Here is a 21,620-nt window from a genome sequence, read left to right as displayed (position 1 = left end):
CAACCTCCGCTTCGCGTCGGTTGACAATGGTATTTGAGGGGTGGAAGCGGAGGTTGACAATGGTTTTTGAGGGGTGTCAATTTCAACTCTTACCCTCCTAAACAGGCACTATTTATATAATATAACCCTATACACAGATGTGCAAGTGCACGAGTTCGATTCTTCCGGTAATCCACTAAACGGGTTCTTGGTGGCCAATCATATTCGCCTGGAGAAAAAAAAAGAATAAAATTGGATTTCTAGCAATACACTATTCTTAGAGAAAACCCCCACTTATTTTAGATCTAACTTTTAATTAACTTTTAATCTCAAAAGAATATTTTTTCTAGAAATCTTCAAATTTTGGAGGTTTAAAAAGTCTGCAAATTCCCAAGGTCATCCAGCTCCTTTAATTGAGGATGGCATTGGATCATCTCTTTTTTGCATCAACTATGTGGAAATGGAAATAATTTGGATGAGATCGTATAAAAGAAACCAAGACAACATCTCGAATCCTGGTTGGTACTAGCACGATAATGGGTCCTCAACGTTTAGAGCCAGTCACTAAATTAACAAACCGCAGAAATTGGCCCTAGCGAATTCAAAAGGTCCAAACAGCATTTGGACACACATAATTATAATTATACAAGAGGTTAACAATGTCAGAAATACTTGGTATATATATGAAGACGAAACTGACATCTAATTATCTAAATGTTCTCAAATATAAACTAAATGTCTGTAGTTTACCTAATTACTACCGACAGACAGTACTTGTTAAGTCATTTAATTGGCAATCGGCTCCTGAGCTTGAACTGGATATTCTCCATATTAAATTATCATCATGCCCTTTGTATACTTATTAAGCATTATTCATAATTTGATGAACCTGTAATTAAGGGGGCGCAATATGTGACAGTCTCTATGTACGATATTCAGCTAGTATATAAAAATGTCAGAAAGTGTTTTATATATAAGATTGTTTTTGTCAATAGTCACCGTATGCTTGCAAAATTCCTCACAGGAAGTACATTGGCTGTTTGTGTAATTGATAAAACGGATAATTATACATGTATATAATATATTCTGATTATATAATATATTCTGATATTATATTTTTTTTACAGTCTAAAGAGGTTAGTAATAGAAACGTCACTCCCATGCAGTGAACAATTTAGATCTTATATCACTTAAATAAGCACTTCATCTTTTTCTTGAGAGTATTGTGAATTGTGGAATAAAGTTTGATACGATAGCTAACTGAAAAAGTTGTCGTTCCTTCTAAAGAAACGAAGCACCGTAAAATATTTAGGGTTGTTCATGTGTCAAGGTACCATATTGACTCTCGTGACAACCCGTTACTCTTGTTTCAAAAAACGTGTAAATAAAACGGAACAAAGATTTAAAAAACAACAATTTTAATTTTTTCTGAACTGAAATAAATAAGAATTTTAAATATACATATTTTGTAGTCAACAACGAAAGTGAGATACATTCAACAATAAAAACTCCATACATATACACAATATTCCTTTTTTTCTCTTTCATTTCAATCATCAACCCGCGCATTTTTTTTCATCTTTCATCCATGCTTTCTTTCTTTTTCCGTCCTTTTATTCATTTCTTTAAATAATCTAAACACAATACTTAGCGGAAATTATTAAGTTGATTAACGTCATATCTTTTTTTTCATTTAAAAATTTTTCAATCAGACAAAGTTTAAGACATTATACGCCAAAAATCTGCACGAGACTTCATAGCGCTTCTAAACCAATTAAACTGGCAACAAAACCCCGGAAAACAACCAACATCTAGACCTAACATAAATTGGAGAAAATTGACTGGTACAAAATATAAAAAAATTACAGCCCACTGAAAAAAAATCTAAAACTAGAGAAAGAATGCAATATTACAAAGTATATTTTGAGGGAGAAGAAGAAGAATTCGCCCACCGCATTAACATCCGTACAATTCATACACATTCATACAATGACAGATGGGGTAAAATACATGTGAAAGACACATTTGTCAAAAATGAATGAAAATGGCACGTGGTGCTCAATCTGCCTCGCTCCAACGAACATCTTTTTTTCCACGCATCACTGCATTTTAGAGTCCATCCTATTTTCATCAAGATAAACGTTTGTATAAAATCCATTACCGATGTTACCGGTGCATTAGCGAGCCAAAGATGTTGTTCTGTTGCCATAAAGTTTTTATTACGACATTTAATTGCTTGAAAATTGTTCAATTTAATGTTTCAAATGGATATGTTATATTTTAAGGTTAGTAATAGCGCCTCAAGTCAAGCGTGTGGAAGTACAAGTGAAAATTCGGATGGACTTTTTGTTAACACGCCATTACATGGCTGAAAGTTAGACCAATATTCATAATAGAATAAAAATAATAACAATAGACATATAGCACTCACCCAGACACTGCACTCCCAAGCGCATGTGTCTGAATGTTCACGAGACTTTTCCCCCCATAAAGTCACTTTCAATACAATTGCCACCAAAAACGGAAGCGGAAATCAAAATCCAAGAAGGCACAATAGTGGTTTCCCGTTGTCGACGGGCGACATCTTGTACAGAAAGACAAACACAGGGGAAGGTATGACCTTGGGGTATTTTGCTACACGACAGTAGCGAAGTCTCTGTGAGAGGGTTTACCCCATATTATGATCGGCGTCTGCGCACGGTGAACTTCCGGTTTTGTGTTGACTTTTTCGTAAAGTTTTCCGTCCTTTTTCATTCGAGCATTATTCACTAGGGTGTCCTTACACAGTGGATTATGCATTCCGCCAAAAAACGGCGAAGTCCGCCCCACTTTTTCACTAAAATGGTCAGTGACGTAGAGATGCGCTTTGGTTAAACTAGTTCTCTCTCGCCGAAACTCTATAAATTGTCTGTGGCGTCGCGTGTCTGCTCTGAGCATGCGCACGGCCAGCAACACTAATAATACTAGGATGAATCCCCCCGCTATGGGGACGGCTATCACTGCAGCCTTGAACCACAGGTCCTTATCTTGGTTGGCGGATCTTGTGTCTTCTGGAATGGAATGTGGGAAAATATACTCCGGGGGCCCTGGGCTCACGGGGTCTGAAAATAAGATAATTCATAACTGTAAACATTTGTTTGACATGCAAAATACAGTCAATTGTATATGATATATAACTGATGATTTATCGAACTGATATACATTATGCAGTTGATTGTTCATTTTGCAATATAGGCCTAATGCTAATGTTCTCATCAAATAGTACACATGTAACGTAATTCATTTCACCAATATAATATCACAGTTGATATCATTTTATCACATAATAGTCATTGACAGTGATGTACATGTCATAAAGTTATCTAAGACTAATAACTAGATCGCAACGTTAAAAGAAATGAATATTAATCTGTTATGAATAATTTCATTGCTTTGCATCGTTCGTTCATCATCGGACATCGTTCACACCGTTGTATCGATATTTCAAATAGAAAAAAACGTGGAAAGAAGCTCTCAATCTAAAACCTCATGTATTAATATTGCAATATTAAATTTTAAGAAGTCGTAATCTAACAAGTATTTTTGTAAAGTGAGTTTCCTGTCATCCAACAGGGAATCTAGTATATTTGAAGTACACAGCCTCTGTAAGGACAAGTTAGTGATTGTTAATTACTCTCTCTCTCTCTCTCTCTCTCTCTCTCTCTCTCTCTCTCTGATCCCGCGGAAACACCGCCTGTACTCTACTCCATCACTTAATGACATTCCCCTTTAAGTGCTAAAAATCTTTTAATATTTCAGTCTAATAACGAAACGCCGCGTCCGGTTCTGGCTTTTATGTAGCGTCCACTGGGATATCCTGTCGCCATTTTGTCGCGACGGTCCGTGCTATGCCTCACCTTCTGCGAGACATGGGTCTCTCGGAAAGGATTTCTAGGTGCTTGTTTTCAAAGTCGCTGTGCGTTAGATCAATAATAAAAGCTCGACCAACATATTTGTTACAATTGTCCGTCCATTTATGGTGGATTCAAGAGATGACCTTTGATAACGTTTCATTTATCATGAAGAAACATTGAATAAATTTTGCCCTAGAGAATTTTTATCTCTTGTTTTGCTCCTTTTTTTATTATCATTATTCCATATGATATCATTTATTATGTTGCCACTAAATTAACCTACATGTACCAGTCGAGTTTAATATCCGCCCTCGTGCGGCACCAGCCGCTATTTTCTATTACTATGGCGCGGGTGTCATGATCGGTAATATAGTTAGCCTGCCTTAATTACATAAGAATTATCAGTCTGAAGGATTGTATAATGGCATGATTCTCTCAGGAGACAAGAGACTCAAAACCTCCGACTGTTCGTAATCTATTACTGCGAGCATGCGGCGATAATCGGCGAGATTTGGCGAGAATTCATAGAGCAGTCGCTTCCATATCATCTTCCATGTCAGACAAAAATGCTGAAAAATATGGGAGTCTAGAATCACGCAGTTTTCAACAAAAATTTTTTTTAGTTTTACTTTTATTAAAACCGTTAAATTCTAAAATAAGAACTGCACTGGGCAACCCGACATGGATTTCTCCATTGTTTGTGACGTCCCGGACAATTCAATAAATTTGGTTAACGATCTCTTTTAATTTTTCCACTCTCTCTATATCTTTATCCTGTTTCGTAATTGCTTCAAGTTTATAGTTCTGTACGCTTCTGTGACAAGCCCTCAAAGATAGGTGGGTCTTTTTTCCAACAATGTTCACCACTTTGCCATTAAAACTTGATGTTGATGGAAAAAAGGAGAAAGAGAGGAAGAAAAAATATTAAAAATGGCGTTCGTTATATATCTACCCCCGAGAGAGTGATATTTGCATTAGATTCCTTCCTAAATCACATTAAGTAATATTTTTTTCCGTATTAATCTCTTCATCAGAAGAACCGCTGTCTCCAACAAGCGCTGTCAATCCGGCGGTCCGTCACGGTTTTCTGGATTTTAACGCGATTTCTTCCGATAAAAAACAAACCCTGATGGAATAATGCATTCTGTATCGTTAAGCGTACACAGGCTCTCGGGTTCTCAGTCCAATTAAATTTATTTCGTGCTTTATCGGATTAATGGGCTTGGGGTTTCACTTTTTTTTTTTAACTTTAATTTCTTTTAAATGATTGCACAAAGAATCCGATATTTTAAAGTTTATTAAGGAGAATTTTCCGGCTGTTTTGTAGAAGAACATGTCATGTGACATGTATGATGAGAGAGAGAAAGAGAGAGAGAGAGATTAGGTATGTTACTTGTCTAAAAGGCTATAGGAACAGGTGGTTGGTGCGTTTGTGTATGCTATATTAGTACATATTGTTTATGTTGAAGAGTACTGTCCTTATATTATACATTAGATTTCGTTTAGTTGCTTATCAAAATTTGAACTGTATTCAAATTAACACATGATTTAAATAGGGAAGTATATTTAAAGTGTAGTTAGGGGTGTTTGTTTATAGGTTATCCCCTATTTATTATAACTTTTATTTTCTTTCATTATTTGGGAGGTCTTTTTCGATTTCTTTGTTTTTTTTTTTTTGGGGGGGGGGGGGGGGGTTTAGCGGGGGAAGGGGTGGTCTGAGGTCCCTTCTATAGTGATAAATTCAAATATAAATATTCACTGATACACAGTAATTATTTATTTCATTATCATTCATGTATATTAGATTTCATCCTTTGTTATTAAATATATGACGAATTTTTCTTTTAAAATGTTGGCGGTTTATTATTTTATCAAACGTTCTGTGGAAAAAAAATCACAGGTGTAATAGGATCATAAATACTACAAGATAAGACTAGTCCCACCAATTCCATTTAACAGAATACGAAATACTACCCGGACCCAGTGAATATTAATGTGTTTTGTACTGTCGATAAGGCTAGCGAGTCCTGATCAGCTTATTTCAGATGGTCAACTTCTCCAGAGACAGACATACGCGATTTTGCGCGAAGAAAAATGGAATCCATTCAAATTGATCACAAGACCGTAATTAACACGATCAAGCTAAAACCTAATCCGCGACGACCCGGAGATTTCCGGACGGGTACCGTGAAAGAGAGGCCTGGCGGTTATAATGCGGCTGGAGACAGGTGTTATGTCGGATTAAAAACTTCGCTTGCACGCTGTCGAAAATCCCCCCTCGATCTTTAAAAAAAAACAGGGGGCGGGGATGTTTATTCATGGGCCAGGTTGAGAGGGATTTAAATACATTAAATCCTTTATGCTTGAAGTGTGTACTGTCTATATACCTTTTAGTATTCTTTACACTGTGAAACTGTTACGAAACGTAAAAGCTGAAGAATTCTTGATAACGAATGACAAAATAAAGTCAACTTTTTTATTTGTTCTTTTGTTCTGATTTAAAACAAAAAAAAATTGATAGCAGTTTTCTTAATTTGTCATTGAATGCTAATAGTATAGTCGTCGAAAGTGATAAATCTCTTTATAACGACTTAAAGAGACACAAATACGAAATGTCTTTCCTTTTCCTTTAATTGATAAGCAGATGCGGAAACGTTTTAATTTTCTAAGCGTTCGTAGAATTTCAAAAAAAAAAAATTAAAAGATTTTCAATAGTATCTTTATGCAACACATTATTCCAGAAATCAATTAATTACCATTTTAATAATAATCGTTATAAATCGCGCACTTTACTTATGGTAAAATCTCTCCTCAAAGACATAAAAAAAACTTAAGATAAAACAAATTCCAACTATTTTGTTTTGCATTCCTGGGTCAAAGTTGCAATGGTTTAAATAGAAAAAGTATACACGTATTATAATTATTTGAATGGTAATTAATTTATTCAAAATACATTTTGAAATAATTTTTTTAGAATCAACCAATAACGGAAATTCCGACTCCGTTTGGATTTTATATTTTTCCCGGACCCACTCCCAGAACTCGTATACATGTACCCGATATCAACAGGTGCCTGTTTATACCTGGGACATTAAGCAATGTTGTCGGGGCCTGACCCCAGATCTCGGCATAGCTGAGTCTCCGGGGACGTACTGACTAACGTGTTTGCTCAGCGAGCGACTGATAGCGTTTGAATGAAAAGAACAAACACAAAACACTTTCCTAATGGCGGACCGTCGACAGTGATGATTGATAAGTTCCCCGATAGAGGACAAGGCACATATTTTTATTCTATTTAAGAACAATATGTATTCATAATGCCTAGATTTCATTCTTTTCTTTTGGCTACGTAATGGAATGCAAACTTGTGGAGATTAGCATACAGGACTGTCGCAGCGACGCAGACGACAAAAAACCCTGGCCGGTTTTTTTGTAGGTTTTTTTTTGCAATAAGGGGGACTATCAACTCTTTTGTTACTCTTATACATATACATAGACCGCGAATAAACTTCTGTAACTTATTTCGGGTTCAAAAGGTTGAACAAAAAGTTGGTTAAGGTTACATGAAAAATATCCTTGTATTACGATGTCCGTACGTTGTTCAGAAATCCTGAACTACTGTAACGTGATTTGCTAACATAACGAGAGTTGTAACGAGAATTAACGAGAATACCAGTCATTCATCAACGATGACATTTGTTGCGTTGTTTTGACCGGGGGCCTCTTATATCAAAGAAGATGAGCGACAGACAAGTCGGCAATACGCTATAACGGCATGAATGAAAGTATGGGAGAGAAGATCAGTCCCCAGCCCCTTCAATCACAAAATGATTTCTTGTCAAAAAGTCGGCTCTTCAGTTTTTGAGAAGCTACAGCCCATTCCGTAATATTCCGTGCGCAATACAATTTATGCGCAGTTGGTTTAATACAAGGACAATTTTCGTAGTGAACAATTTCTAAATGAGATCATCAAAAGAAAACGAGTTTTATGGCAACTATAAACGTCAATATACGAAAGTTTTACAAACGCCCGAACAAGGAAAAGATCTGAATGGGGTTAATTATCTGTCGAGCTACCATTCTTGTTCAATTGAACGTTATACACAAGTGCACGCAGGTTTTTGTTCCTTTTTCCACTTAATTAACTGTCGCCTTCTTTTTAATGTGCTGAGCATTTGTCGATGCATGCATGTCTTGTGTTGATGTGTTGATAACTTATTTTTATTTTTTATTTTCATACTTTTTATCATAATTGCATATCACATGAAAAGATTATACAAAATTATGAGATTAATAATGATTTAAATATGGGACCAAGTTACATGAATAAAGAGAGGAAATAGTGTTGTGTTTAAATCGTTAAAAAGATTTAATTTTTCTTAATGGATTGCAATTTTCCTATCGTATTTAAAATTTACACTAATAATAAGATACACGTGATTCATTTACAGTTCTCAAAACTTCTCCGAAATTCCTATATTCACTCTTCTCTCGTTATAATCACGTGATAATCACGTGAGAAAATTATCTCTATGCCATGAACGAAAATAGGCATGCACACCTATATCTTAAATGACAAGAACCAAAAAAAACAACAACAAAATTTGCCACCACTATTTACAACAACTCACCTGCTTTGGCCAGCGATCTATTGGTTGGGACGGCCATAACAATGTTGTTATAATTGCACAGATCCTTGTTACAGCATTGCACGATAGGATCATGGCGGTACGTGACAAAGTTCTCGGCAGGTTTGTTGGTCTCACTGTCTGTGTCACAGATATTCTTGTATTTCTCGTTCTTGACGAGTGCGTCCATGCAGCCATGCGTATATCGGGGAGTTCCGGTCCCCTCATCGAACGTCTTCATGACGTAGCACATTTTGATGTTTGACGATTTACATATCTGTGTACCGGAACTGACGCATTCTGGCTCGTTACATCGACATCGTATCTCCCCTGCAAAGAAAAAAGAGAGATATCTATAAAACATGCTCTTTACCAAAAAGCGTCATTTTTAAAAGAATTATGTATTTAACAAGACGTTATTAGCTTGTCATTCAAAGAAATTGAAATTGCTTGAAACGTTCAACTTTCAAGAGAATAAATGACTTGATGTCTTGAAAAGATTTCAAACTTTTTTAACATGTATATTTCCTCTACCCTGTTGGTAGAGACCATTTGTATATGTACAATTAACAGAGATCAACAGCTCGTCAAACTTTCCGTTATAGATACGGGCTTGGTTAGTTCAGACTTATAAAATCATAAAGGATATAATTATGTTATCTAATGGGTTTTTTTTTTATGATAGAACAGTTTTCAAAATCAGATAATATACATGTATGGATTGGTAAAACAAAGACAATGTTCTTGATGTATGGGGGAAATCAAAACCGCAAAGGCACAACACCAATGTTGAAACCCTTTTGCAGCCTACAATCTCTGAACATTAAATAGGCATTTCATAACAACGTTTCGTCTCGTTCAATAAATCAGTGCCCCTTTCCTCGACTTGTCATGAATTCACATATCTACCTTACATACATCAAGCAGAGATGAAGACAAAACAAATTTTACGGATCATCTTCACTAAATCTAATTTGTTCTCGGAATGCCGAGCGGAAACCGCTAAACATTGCAATTAAGTTGGAAGCGCCGTCTGGCGATTGTTATAACGATGTAACAATCGAAACTGATCCGGGCGTCTTTTTAACACTTGGGGGCGCGACTATCTGTCGTGGTAGCGAGTTACAGCCTTCGGTGCAAGATGGTATCCCTAACGATCACATTCATTATAGTGTCTGAGACTATTATATATGTATACATTTCTTCCCTTTTTCTCGTCCTTTCTTTCCCATCTCTCATTCAAACAATATGCACAAACAAATACTTGTATATTCTGCATTTATTTATTTTAAAGTCTCTTTGAATCTTTAGAGCGCAGTCTCATAAAGGTTTTCTGGCGGTTTTTTTTTTCTTTTCCCTGGTATTCCGCACAGGGAGAGAAAAAAAATATGAGCGCCCAACTGACGCTTGCGATACTTAAGGAAACTTTGTTAAGCCAAATGGAATGTGATCTGCTAATTGGATGACAACATGCTCATGGGTCAAAAAAGGTTGAAATTCAAGAAAACTTTATTAGTTTTGAGAATGGTGTCGGGGAGAATTATGGCTGATGGGGACCAGATATGGCACCCAATGCGCTCCTATCTGCTTCGGTGCCGCGGAATTTTTATGAGGGCTTGATCATGCTCCATTTTGGCTGGGATAACTGGAATCTAGCAACCACAGAAGCCAGCTCTGAAGCTGAAAGGGATTATTGAAAATGACAATGACCCTAAAATCCAATTAACAAGCGCTTCCTATGCGGATAATTTTTCATATCAATAATTTTTGACGCAAAAATTCCTGCCAAAACGGGTCTTTGAATGTTAATCATGTATTTACATAACTGCTGTCAATTCATTTTAAAACTGCAAAATATATAAATTTTAAACTTCAAAACATTACGTATGTGCGCGAGATGAGAATTCAGAAGTTATATTTAACATTTATAACAATCCATTGTGATGAAAAACAGATCTCCATGCCTTCACGTCTACCTCGGATTGACATGAGGTTCTGTAGTGTTTTCGATTGATTGAAAATCTTGAAGTAGATTATCGCTAATCTCGCACACGGCGAGAACTGATGGTTTTTGACTGGGATACCCAGCACTATAGACGCCAACAAATATGAATAGCGAACCCGAGGTAATATTGTTAGACGGCGCGGCACGATACTAATTCATCATGATCAATGCCCCACAAAGTAAAAAAAAAAAATGCGTCAGATTATGAGAAATACAACAAACAAAATTGGATGAGTTTTATAAATGAATCTTTTGACTTCCTAACCACAACTGAATACAATGGCAAACTATTTGCATCATCGAAATCCAGGTCATTTTTTTGTTATCTTCGTCATGATTATCAAAAATTTTCGAATTGTGACTTTTGAGCTCCTTCTATGACTTTGCACACATCTATAAATAAACTTTGAAATATTTTACAGTTTTACATATAATATGAGGTAAAATTAGCGCATTTCATGATAGGACTACTAAATATTAATGTACAAGTCAAACTGCTATAGACTTTGGTCTATTTACAGCAGACTTCGCCAAGTTCTAGGCAGACAGTTACTTTTCTACGTTAAATAGTTGTAGACAAATTTCGTTTCGAATTCCGACTCGTCTAGCTCTTGAAATCGCTGAAATCTCTTCGGCTAAGAGAAGTAATTGAAATCTCGTTAGACGGCAATTAAACGAGAAGTGCAAGATAATTGAATTACACTTGAACTCGGCAGTGTCTCTCAGGGTAAATGGCAAAACCAAAAAAAAAAAAAATTATATTAGGGGAAAAGTCAGAATAATTGATAATATTTAATGCCTTGGTATTTCTTATACAACATTTTTGAAATGCATGTATCACAACCATGTGTATACTATGCAGATTTTGAGTAAAAAGTAAGTGTCTTACGTTAGAGAAGACCACAAATATATACAAGAAATCCATTATCGCTGTACATATAAATAAAAAAAACCCGCTATCAATTATTTATCGGCAAGTCAACTAGACGTCTGGGTAAGTGCGACATCAGTTTATCATGGGAATACTTCTAAAGACAACAAACGTGTCTTTTTCCTATTTATCTACATCAAAACCAGATTCGAAAGAAGAAATTTAAAAAAAAATCAAATCAAGAAAGAGAAATTCTGCAATTTACATGTCATGATAACTGTGTATTTTATTTGAGGGTGAAAAGAAAACAATCTTAGAATGTTCACGTCGGTACACTATATTTGAGGCAGATTATGAACTAGCAATCACACACGCACACAGACATTTTCTATTTCCTTCAGACAGCTAACTTTCATTTTCGTCCTATTCCGCGATATCGCTAGATCTCCGCCAAGGATAAACTGAATTTTTTTTTTCTCTGTTTTTTTTTTTTTTATTTCGCTCACTGTCGTCAAGTTGGTGATAATGATCAAAATATTTACAAGCAGATTTAAAAGCATGTTTCCTTGGTTGCTTGTTATGCCTTGATGTAGATCTAAGATCTTGGACCAGTCGCTAAGTCGGCATCATGCTTGTCTTGTCGGGACAGGGCACAATAAAGGAAAGGAGAAAAAAAAACCCTTCTCTCTCGAAAAAAAAATCTTAGAGCAAAATCTTTTTTATAGCAGATGTGAATATTGCTCAATTATTTTTCACACAAGAAATTTCGCTACCATCAAAGAAAAGTCAATCTTTTTTATACTTTAGATTTTGCTTTTTGTTCTTGTAAGATACAAAAATTTAATGAAAAGGGCGAAAAAAACGTATCCCACGAGCTGTCGCCATGCAAAAAAAGTGTTTCCCCTTACATACAGTCGAATGATTCGATTGCGCTTTTGTGAACCTAGAAGCCCGTGCGTACGTACGTTTGGTATCCGAACCACTTTATTTTTCTGCCTTTATGTCAGCAAAAGATAAAACTCAATACAAATTGATAGCACGGCCGAAATAAAAAGAATAAGACTTTTTAAAGTCTCTAATTCGAAAAAAGGGCATATTTTCCTTGCTGTTTGCAAACCCATTGAAGTTTTGCCCTCTCTCTATCACCAGTTTGTTGCGCGGCAATTAGAGATTACATACAAAATAGTTCGCTTTGACAGGATCACTGATTAGCCGATTTCACTGTGTGCTGGAGACAGAGGGACATGGCGAACCTGTCTCTTGAGCGAAAGATTCGAGAGACATTAGGTATATTCCCCCTTTTCCAATCTCTGAATACATGAAAAGAAATTATATTGCCCGGTAATTCGGCCTTTGGTAATATACATATCTATTAATGAATCTCTTAAAAATGGGACAAATATAAATACGATGCTTGGGGGCAACCGTTTTAATTACACCGGCAAGGGGCCGTCACGGTGTCTAAAGGAAAGAACCAACAACGGATGATATAATCCGTAATTGCTAAATCAATTTCTTGTCTGCCAGATTATCGTACTGCTCCGTTATAATCGAAATTCTGTCTCTGTGATCTCCATAAAACGTTTGCTGTTTGGCGGCATTCGACAAAATGAAACTAAAGGACGTCGACACTTTCACGAAGAGGCTCTGCTGACATATTCTACGCCGAATTAAGTTTTCTCTTTAGTAGCGAGGCAAGCTCTTCACTCGTTTGACGTTATGATCCATACAGCTCGCGCCAACAAGACGCCGTTGTATTTCGCTAAGCGTAATATCGATACAATTTTAAGGTAGATATAGACATATTGCTGTTGGAACCCACATGAAAACAACGTTCTCTCTCTCTCTCTCTCTCTCTCTCTCTCTCTCTCTCTCTCCGTTATCGTCGGGTAGGGAGGATTAACGCTAAATGGGATCTGATAGTCTTGTTTGCTTCGCGAAAACATAATCAGTGAAATAGAAAAAAGATCCGAGAGTTTGTCTCCGTGGTTCAATGTTCATCGGAGGTCCTCTGTGTTTTTCCCGGTTTTGTGTTTTTGTTTGCACTTTCTTGTCTTTGATCTGGTACATGTATAACGAATCGATTTTATGGTATATTTATTGCTTCAATCACTAACTCGGGGCTTTGATAGAGAACATTAATAATTTACTTAACATCTGTCTTATTTGAATATAAATGAAATATGTTCCAATTTGCCTGAATCTAATATATACCCATACTGGACCATTTTGCATATTTTTCATTAACATGTTTAAACGCTGTGCATAAGTCATGCACAAACATTTCGATTTAATGCTCACTTTGATATGGCCACATGCCATCTAACAAAACACTTAATTCCAGCAAAGAGGTATTTTCAATATCGCACCGGGCAGTGTAAAGTCCATCTCCCTATAATCAGCAATAAATAATTACAACGCATGCGCCTTTTGACCGCTTCAAAGATGACGGGGCTAAACTCGACCCGAGGCAACCTACCTTTTTTTTTTTGATGGAATCTGACCAAGAAAAAAAAGCCAAACTTCAACCATAATTTTAGGCCTGTGGCAGATGACATCAAATGAACAACAGACGGTGGCCCTACCACAGAAGCGACCCGAGCGAGGTCTCATCGCACGGGGCGAATGTTTTAAGGGGCGCCGCGGGATCAGGGTCAAAGGTCAGGAAGCTGATCGGGCTATTTGACGCCTTGATTCAATATTCTCTTTACACTTACATACTTTTATTTTAAAAAATTGAGAGAGAGAGAGAGAGAGAGAGAGAGAGAGAGAGAGAGAGAGAGAGAGAGAGAGAGAGAGAGAGTATCTCAAATCGATGACAGACTTAAAAAAAAGTCCGCTTGCAGCATGTTGGTCGCTATTTAGAAACACCAAAGGACGCATTCTTTAAGCGTCTACAAACAACAGGTTTTCCCCCCGTTGACATTTGATCTTGCTCCGCTGTGCACTTTTATCTGCAATAAGCAACAGCATGTGCAAATGATAATATAATGTCATTACGGTGCTTTACATGGTCGCTTCTACGGTCGGCACCGCCTTTGTGTTTCCGGCATCGATTGCTTTCTGGACAGGAGAATTTTTAGCTACCCGGAGATGCACTCTCGCTCTGAAATCTCGTTGTCTTTGTTACGCAGACGCTTCCGATAGACGAAAAGTGCATTGGGTGATGAAACGATGTTTCAGCAACTTTGCCCTTATTTATTGGTAGTTGATGTAACGGCCCATGCTATGCAACAATACATCAAAACGGGAAATACCACTCCACTAAAGAAATTTGGCAAAGAATATTAACATTACATTACTATTGTCTTGAATTTCATTAAGAACCGCAGTGATAGTCGGAAATTTCTAATTTAATGTGACGTTATAATATGATTTAAAGCCCATTAAATGACACTGATATTGAAACTGCTTAACCCTTCTGAATCAGTGCACGTAGGTTGGCGATACGTCACCATGCTAGTGTCGTCTGCCATGTAAAATTATCATTACACGAATCAAAATGTTCGACATGTTTTGTATATGATTAACATTCCCTCCATTTTTGACCGAACTAAAAATCCAGCAGAGAAATTAATGGATGTGGTTAAAAGAAGTCATATAACATAAATGAAATGTACTACTGTATTATTATTCTCATGCATTTCCAGTCTGCTTGGTACTGTGGAGCTCAGCCAATGACAACAGATTTATTTCTCACTTCCGTCGTTCGTTGATATCATTTTTCCAACAAATTGATACCCTCCCCTGATAAATAGCCAGATAGAAGGCAGGTTTTGTCCCAGTATTCATAAAAAACTATACATGTATCTGAGTTCGTCCTCATTGCTCAGCTTTGCTTCTCTTTATGATGGCGGAAATTTCGTTGTAACACGTTATATATGTGAAGTTATATATTGCTTTGTTTCTTTGGGGTTTTTAGCCTATAATTGAATATGTTTTTGTCGTGCCTTTGCAGGGGTGTCGAAATATTGCGCCAAGAATCATCTTTCTACTGCTGAAGACTGGCAGAACAGATCTATTTTCACTTTAGAATATTTTATTGCAGTCGTTATTTTCAACCTTGGTTTAAATTTCAGACGAAGACGTGCTTAAAGTTTTTTTTTTGTCTGGAAAAACAAAGCTACTGCTGAACAGAACTACTGCATATTTTAAGGATGGTTCGAGCAACTATCTAAATCCGAATATACTGACTAGGTGGCGAAGAAATAAAAAAAATTCCTTGCTGAGACTTAGAAGTACGGGATAAAAATCTTTCCTCTTTTCTTTCTTTTTTTTTTTTGATCATGTCTTATGGTCATAAAAAATGAATAAATGGGCACCTGTTAAAGAGAAAGTGTTTCTTTATAAATTTACAAACCTATTTAACACGTCAGTGTCATCCCTAATTACTTTCCACCCGGTAGTGCTTGCCGGGTACCTGCTAAACTGTTTAGGGCTAGAGTCCCCCTTTTTTTCTTTATGGCCCAGACCTTAAACAAATGCGAGGCCCATTATATCAACCTGTGTAAATACATTACAAGGTAAAAAAAAAATCGCCCGAGCGCTGCTAGATTTATGACTTCGTCTCAATGCTATCAGGCCAATGGAGGACTCGATACATTTGGGGAGTCTTCAGACAGGAGAGTAAATTTTCTATAAGGAGAGATAAACATTGACTGGGGCCCAAAGTCGGTTTTCACTTTCAGATTACGCGTGGAATCTGTTTAATTTAAATATTAACTTCTGCCTATAATCGTTTTCATATACCTGAAGCTACAGTCGAGTGTATGTTCTTTTTTCGGGGGGGGGGGGGGGGGGATATGTGTCTTTTAGGGATCTTGCTTGCTGTTTAATAAAGAAAATAGATTTTATTTTTTCAATTTATGACAATTCATAGAAGTATAAAATGTCACACACTGCACAAAAAACTCCGACTCGTTAATCTAAGTTCTCTATATAATGATATCTTTTTCAAATATGTTCAAAATTCTCCATTTACGTGACAATTATGACTCATCTTATGTAATTGTTTTGGGGAGTATTTTTTTTCGTGTTATAATAACGAAACGAGACAAGTTGTATTGAGAGTTTTAGCACACTATTGAATGACTTCCCACAATTTGGAATAAAGGACCATATAGACAATAAGTGAAATCTACACGTCTCAGACAGTACAATGCTACCCCCAAAGTGTGAACAACACTGCCAGCCATGCGAGGTCGCTCAAACAATGAGCAGGAAAAAAAAGCTCGCCTGACACTCGATTTTATCGCAATGGATTGGTCATGGATCGGGTTTCTCACACAGAACTCTCGTTTTGGCGACAAAATATTGTATACCCAGGTCGGGAATCGCGTAGAATTTGTCATTTTGTCCCCCTCGGGATCTTGTTCTGCTGAACTATAGAACGATCTCTCTCTCTCTCTCTCTCTCTCTCTCTCTCTCTCTCTCTCTCTCTCTCTCTCTCTCTCTCTCTCTCTCTGGGTCAACATCAATTTATATAAGAATATCGAATTCGTCTTCAGCAATTTCCCCGTTTTTGATTACAGATTATCCAGAGATTACTCAATCCAATTAATAGCTTGCGTAGCTTTTTAGAATTATCGACCGTACATAGCAAACCGAGTCAACCAGCCATCACCAGAGGGCATTACTTTTTTCAACACATTAAATATTAAATTACAACATCAAGGCTTCAAAAAAGATCCATCGGTACATGCTACCCCGTCAAATACACACACACACGTTGCTCAAAATAAAAAAAAAGGATATATCCCTAAAAAAAAAGCCAACAAAGACTGCAAAAATTGTTTTGACGCAAATACATCAGGGTTTAACAAGAGAGTAAGGCACTAAGGAAAGATCGCAGCGATTTCAACAAACCTCCTTTAATTCTATAACACACGGTAACTGATAGGCTGGGCTTTTTCATCACTTCTACAGCGTTAATCAGATAGCAACTCCTGGAATTGTTAATACGTAATTTAACACTTGTATATTTCAAGCTCTCGCGAATTTTTGACTGTGTAAGCCCTTATTCAAAGACGCGGATATGACTTGGCTGTTGGTGAAGAGTACTCCCGTGTCATTTAAAAACAAATGGGAATAAATTTCTTGACAGGAAAATATCTCTTCATAATTTAATTTTTTATTTCATCTTTGTGGTTTATAAATTTCATGGGCGACTATATGCATATATTCCGTAAATTTGGCTAGGCTTTCATTTTTTGAATTAATAGAATTAAAAAGTAACAATTCAATACTGGATTGTTACAAAGAGGAATACTGGCGTCATTAATTATTCTAATTAAAAGATCTAAAGACAGATCGTCTGCTACATCAGTCTCGGAATTGATTTTTCTTCCCGTTTCTCCTCTTTTTATATTTTGACAGAAAATGTGTCATGATCATTAATGTGACAAAAGCCTGTTAGCGGATATGCAAATAAGCGACCGGAAATAACCTCGGGTAGGGAGTCTGAATGATCCACTTAATTCTGATGGCAGCTGTAAAAGAAAAAAATAGCCCGACATCGATTAGTTCTACAAAATATTGTCCTTGATGGTGGGAGATGAGACCGAATTAAAAAAAAGAAGAAGAGATTTCTCAGTCTTTGTCCGAAAATCCGATTTCCGGAGTCATTTTGAGCGTCCGGGACTAACATCTGTTGGTCGGTTCCAAATTTTATCTTTGCCCCCTATCTTGTCGTCGTCGGTTTTTATGAAAGCCGATATCATGCATATGTACAAATGAATGATCTAGCTGGTCATAATTACGCTGTAATTATTGATTATCGGTCTTTGTCGGCGACAGTACATTAGCGCTATGTCGCCCCAGTGACAGATGTAGAGCGGCCAGAGGTCCAATACGATGGATTTTATAGGACTCCGAGTCGACTGCGAGAGCCGAAACAATAATTATGTCTCCATCCACTAACGAGATGTCGATAATTAGGCGCCTCGTGGATTAAGAGACGGCGATTAATTAATGGAGAGAGAGAGAGAGAGAGAAAGAGAGAGAGAGTCTACATGTAACAGGGCTATTGCCTAAGTACTTGTTATACGATTATGTTTTATGTATTGTTTCATTATGAGAACAAATTATTATGACATCAGGAAACACTTTTTCTATATTAATGGTACATGTATGGATTATGTCGTTTTGGTCCAGCAAACACTTCTTTGAAGTAGTGTAGACCTCTTCAAGTCTTAATTTAGCAGAACGTTATTGGAAATATAATGTCGCCAGTACACAAATTCTGAAGTGCAGGTACTTTGTATTTTTACAAATATAGAGAGAGAAAGTGTGGGATTTTTTTATTGCTCGCTTTTAAAGAGTCAACGATATTAAAATAGCTCATGTCCTATGGAATTCTAAGTCGAAAATTGAGTAATTTTTTTTTTACATAACGACATTCTTGAGTTTCTTTCGAAGTTTGTAAAAACTGTTGTTTATGTAAATAAGACTCAAACAGAGAACTTCGTTTAAATTATGGCTTTATATGATATTTCCATGCGCACTCAGAAATGACATAACAACTGCAATGCTTAGTAACCCCACCCAACCTCGCCCCGTGGACCAAAAAAAAAAGCTATCCCACTTGCCTAATCTCTCTCTCTCTCTCTCTCTCTCTCTCTCTCTCTCTCTCTCTCTCTCTCTCTCTCTCTCTTTTCCTCTTGGAGATTTGAATTTAATTGTCCCTGGTTAAACGTACAGATTTCGGGGCCCGATCTCGCCGCGGTGATTGATGATCCTTGCCATGGAGGGCCAGATAACTACATAATGCTCGTTTTAAAATTATTGATTGACGACAAAACGGAAAGGTACATAGCTTTAAAAATTATTAACTTTCTTCTGCTTTTTATCGTAAAAGATAAATTCCACTAAAGCCTTGAGCCATCCGGTCTAGAGCAGAGAGAGAGAGAGAGAGAGAGAGAGAGAGAGAGAGAGAGAGAGAGAGAGAGAGAGAGAGAGAGAGAGAGAGAGAGAGAATATCTAAAGATGTGTAAAATACGTTTGAAAAAAAACTAAACACACCTGTTGAAAGGTTTGGGCCTCATCTGCATTTACACCTGTACATGTAAAATTACATGCAATGCACACTGTCAGGTGTATTTATACTGGTCACAATTCTCATACGTTTTGTTATCATTTTCATTGATACAATTTGTAGGTATTCCGATTTGAAGAGATGTAAGGAATGAAAGAACTTCTCACCGAAAGGGTCGACATTATAATTTCGAGGGGGGAAAAGATTCCAAAGGAGGATATTTCTATTCATTTCATTCAGTCAACACTACATCTGCCCATGATGCATTATATAAAAAAGACGTTTTGTAGGAAGAACTATATTAAACTAAGATTTATGAACGACAGGCCAATGTCTGCCGCACAGCATTAATTCGTCCCATGGTGTAGGTTAAGCGTCTTATTTATTTTTGACATTATTTTTTTTTTTTTTTACACAATTTAACGCATTTCTCCCTTCTAACTGATACGAGATTCATGAACGATTATTTTGTCTCCGACTTCGTGCTGCTTATCTCTGGTGTATATTTGAATATTTTGCGTGTGACCGTGCGATTTTATTCTATAATGGTTTTAAAGATGTGATGACATAAATCATCCAATCTAAAAAGGAACGATAATATTAAAAGATAACAAATGTTTATTGGAGTTTAATGTCAGGTTATAAAATAGTTTACCTTATCTGTGATCTTAATTAAGGAATAACTGTGCGATTGTGTATATATGTTTGATTTATCCATCTCCTAAAGTGTTTCTTACGAGAGAGAGAGAGAGAGAGAGAGAGAGAGAGAGAGAGAGAGAGAGAGAGAGAGAGAGAGAGAGATTCTATTAAGTGAAGGCTTTAGATAAAGCACGGCTTGGCTGTCATCATAAACTTTCCATGGATTACGACAATATCACTGCATCTCTTTTAAATGAGAATAAAAATGCTGGATCAAAAAAGTTAATAGACTAGCTGAGTGGGTAACTGCAGGAGGCTTCTGTCTCGTGCACAGTATCGACTCACCTATAGTCAATGGTCACACAGTACAAGTGTTCAGTACTGACTATTCTTTCATACTATACAGGACTTTATGAATCTAGCTGTACGTGCGTAGATAGAAATATGTAGACACAATGTAAGAATTTTATCATACATGTACTATTCCTTTTTCTGTCACCTATATCATTTCACAGGTAAATATTTCCTGCGGAGAAGGGGGGGGGGGTAGCTTTTTAGTTCTCAGTACATGTACTTAGTTTTAGAACAAAGTAGGTATAGCTATGAAATGTTTTTGTTGAGTTTCAAATTTCTTTAGATTAAGGGTCCAATTCCTGTGATTTTTTGTACAATTATTGGAGGATTACTACAATATCGTGGACACTTACCGTGAATGTTATTGATCGACAGTGCGAAGACAGCGACAATAAGCGTGGAAGAAAACGTCGACCCTGTGAAATACATCTTCTGTATCCTCCACAAAAACAAACTCAATATTCAATGTTTATATGAACACAATAATATATCCAGCACACACATGGACATCGGTGAACAGCACGCGGGTTTTCGCGATCACTCGGCTGCCATCACTGCTACCGCCTCTGCATTGCCTCTCTCTTCGGAACTGATGTCGCCATGTTACTTTTCCATCACTTAAAAAACGGTCTTCTGTTATGACATGATTTTTATCTGAGTATAAAAAAGGAGACACGGTGAAATTTTCTACATGGCCGTTTCTCTGGGCCGTCTACACGGCTTTTGGCCTGTCAGTCGATCCTCTTACGCGAGCATTCAAGTGTAAACACGGATGATGAATGGCTATGCTAATCAAGTGGGCGGAGCTTGCCGTATTCATCCGGTTCATCAAAGTGTTTGTTTTGTACAAAACATTTAAACGAGTCTGAAGTGTAGGCGGGACTGCGGTTTTGTTTATGGGCGGGGCTAATTATGCTATGCCTGATTAATGCGAGCATGTTAAGCGGCGCCGAGCAGTCCGGGCTTAGTAAAACACCAGGAAAACAAGGGCGAATGTTGATTTAATGTGTCTGTAGATAAACTGATTTTGTGTCTACCACTGTAATGGTATTAGATCGTCCTCATAATTATTAAGAAAATAAAAACAATTTTCCTTTACCCTTCAATATGGACGCTAGTCTGCTTGGAGACACATCGCCATGTACTTTGGACCGATGGCATCTCTTCGACCGACTGAAATTAAATCGGTTTGATATTTTCACTTTCTCAAGTGAAAATG

General features: G+C 36.9%; 1 protein-coding gene across 1 annotated transcript; it reads right to left on the bottom strand.

Moving 5' to 3' along the window:
- Nucleotides 1-1,380: 1,380 nt before the first annotated feature.
- LOC128163407 (BMP and activin membrane-bound inhibitor homolog) lies at nucleotides 1,381-21,143 on the bottom strand. The gene is made up of 3 exons (XM_052827014.1): nucleotides 20,755-21,143; nucleotides 8,504-8,830; nucleotides 1,381-3,080 (listed from the first exon to the last, which is right to left on the bottom strand). Exons 1-3 carry the CDS (start codon nucleotides 20,828-20,830, stop codon nucleotides 2,614-2,616), a joined length of 870 nt encoding a protein of 289 aa, XP_052682974.1. The 5' UTR covers nucleotides 20,831-21,143; the 3' UTR covers nucleotides 1,381-2,613.
- Between the last annotated feature and the right edge of the window lie 477 nt (nucleotides 21,144-21,620).

Source organism: Crassostrea angulata, chromosome 9 (genome assembly GCF_025612915.1).
Source record: "Crassostrea angulata isolate pt1a10 chromosome 9, ASM2561291v2, whole genome shotgun sequence".
In the NCBI taxonomy this organism is placed as follows: Eukaryota; Metazoa; Mollusca; class Bivalvia; order Ostreida; family Ostreidae; genus Magallana; species Magallana angulata.
This window is presented reverse-complemented; position numbering and strand designations above follow the sequence as displayed.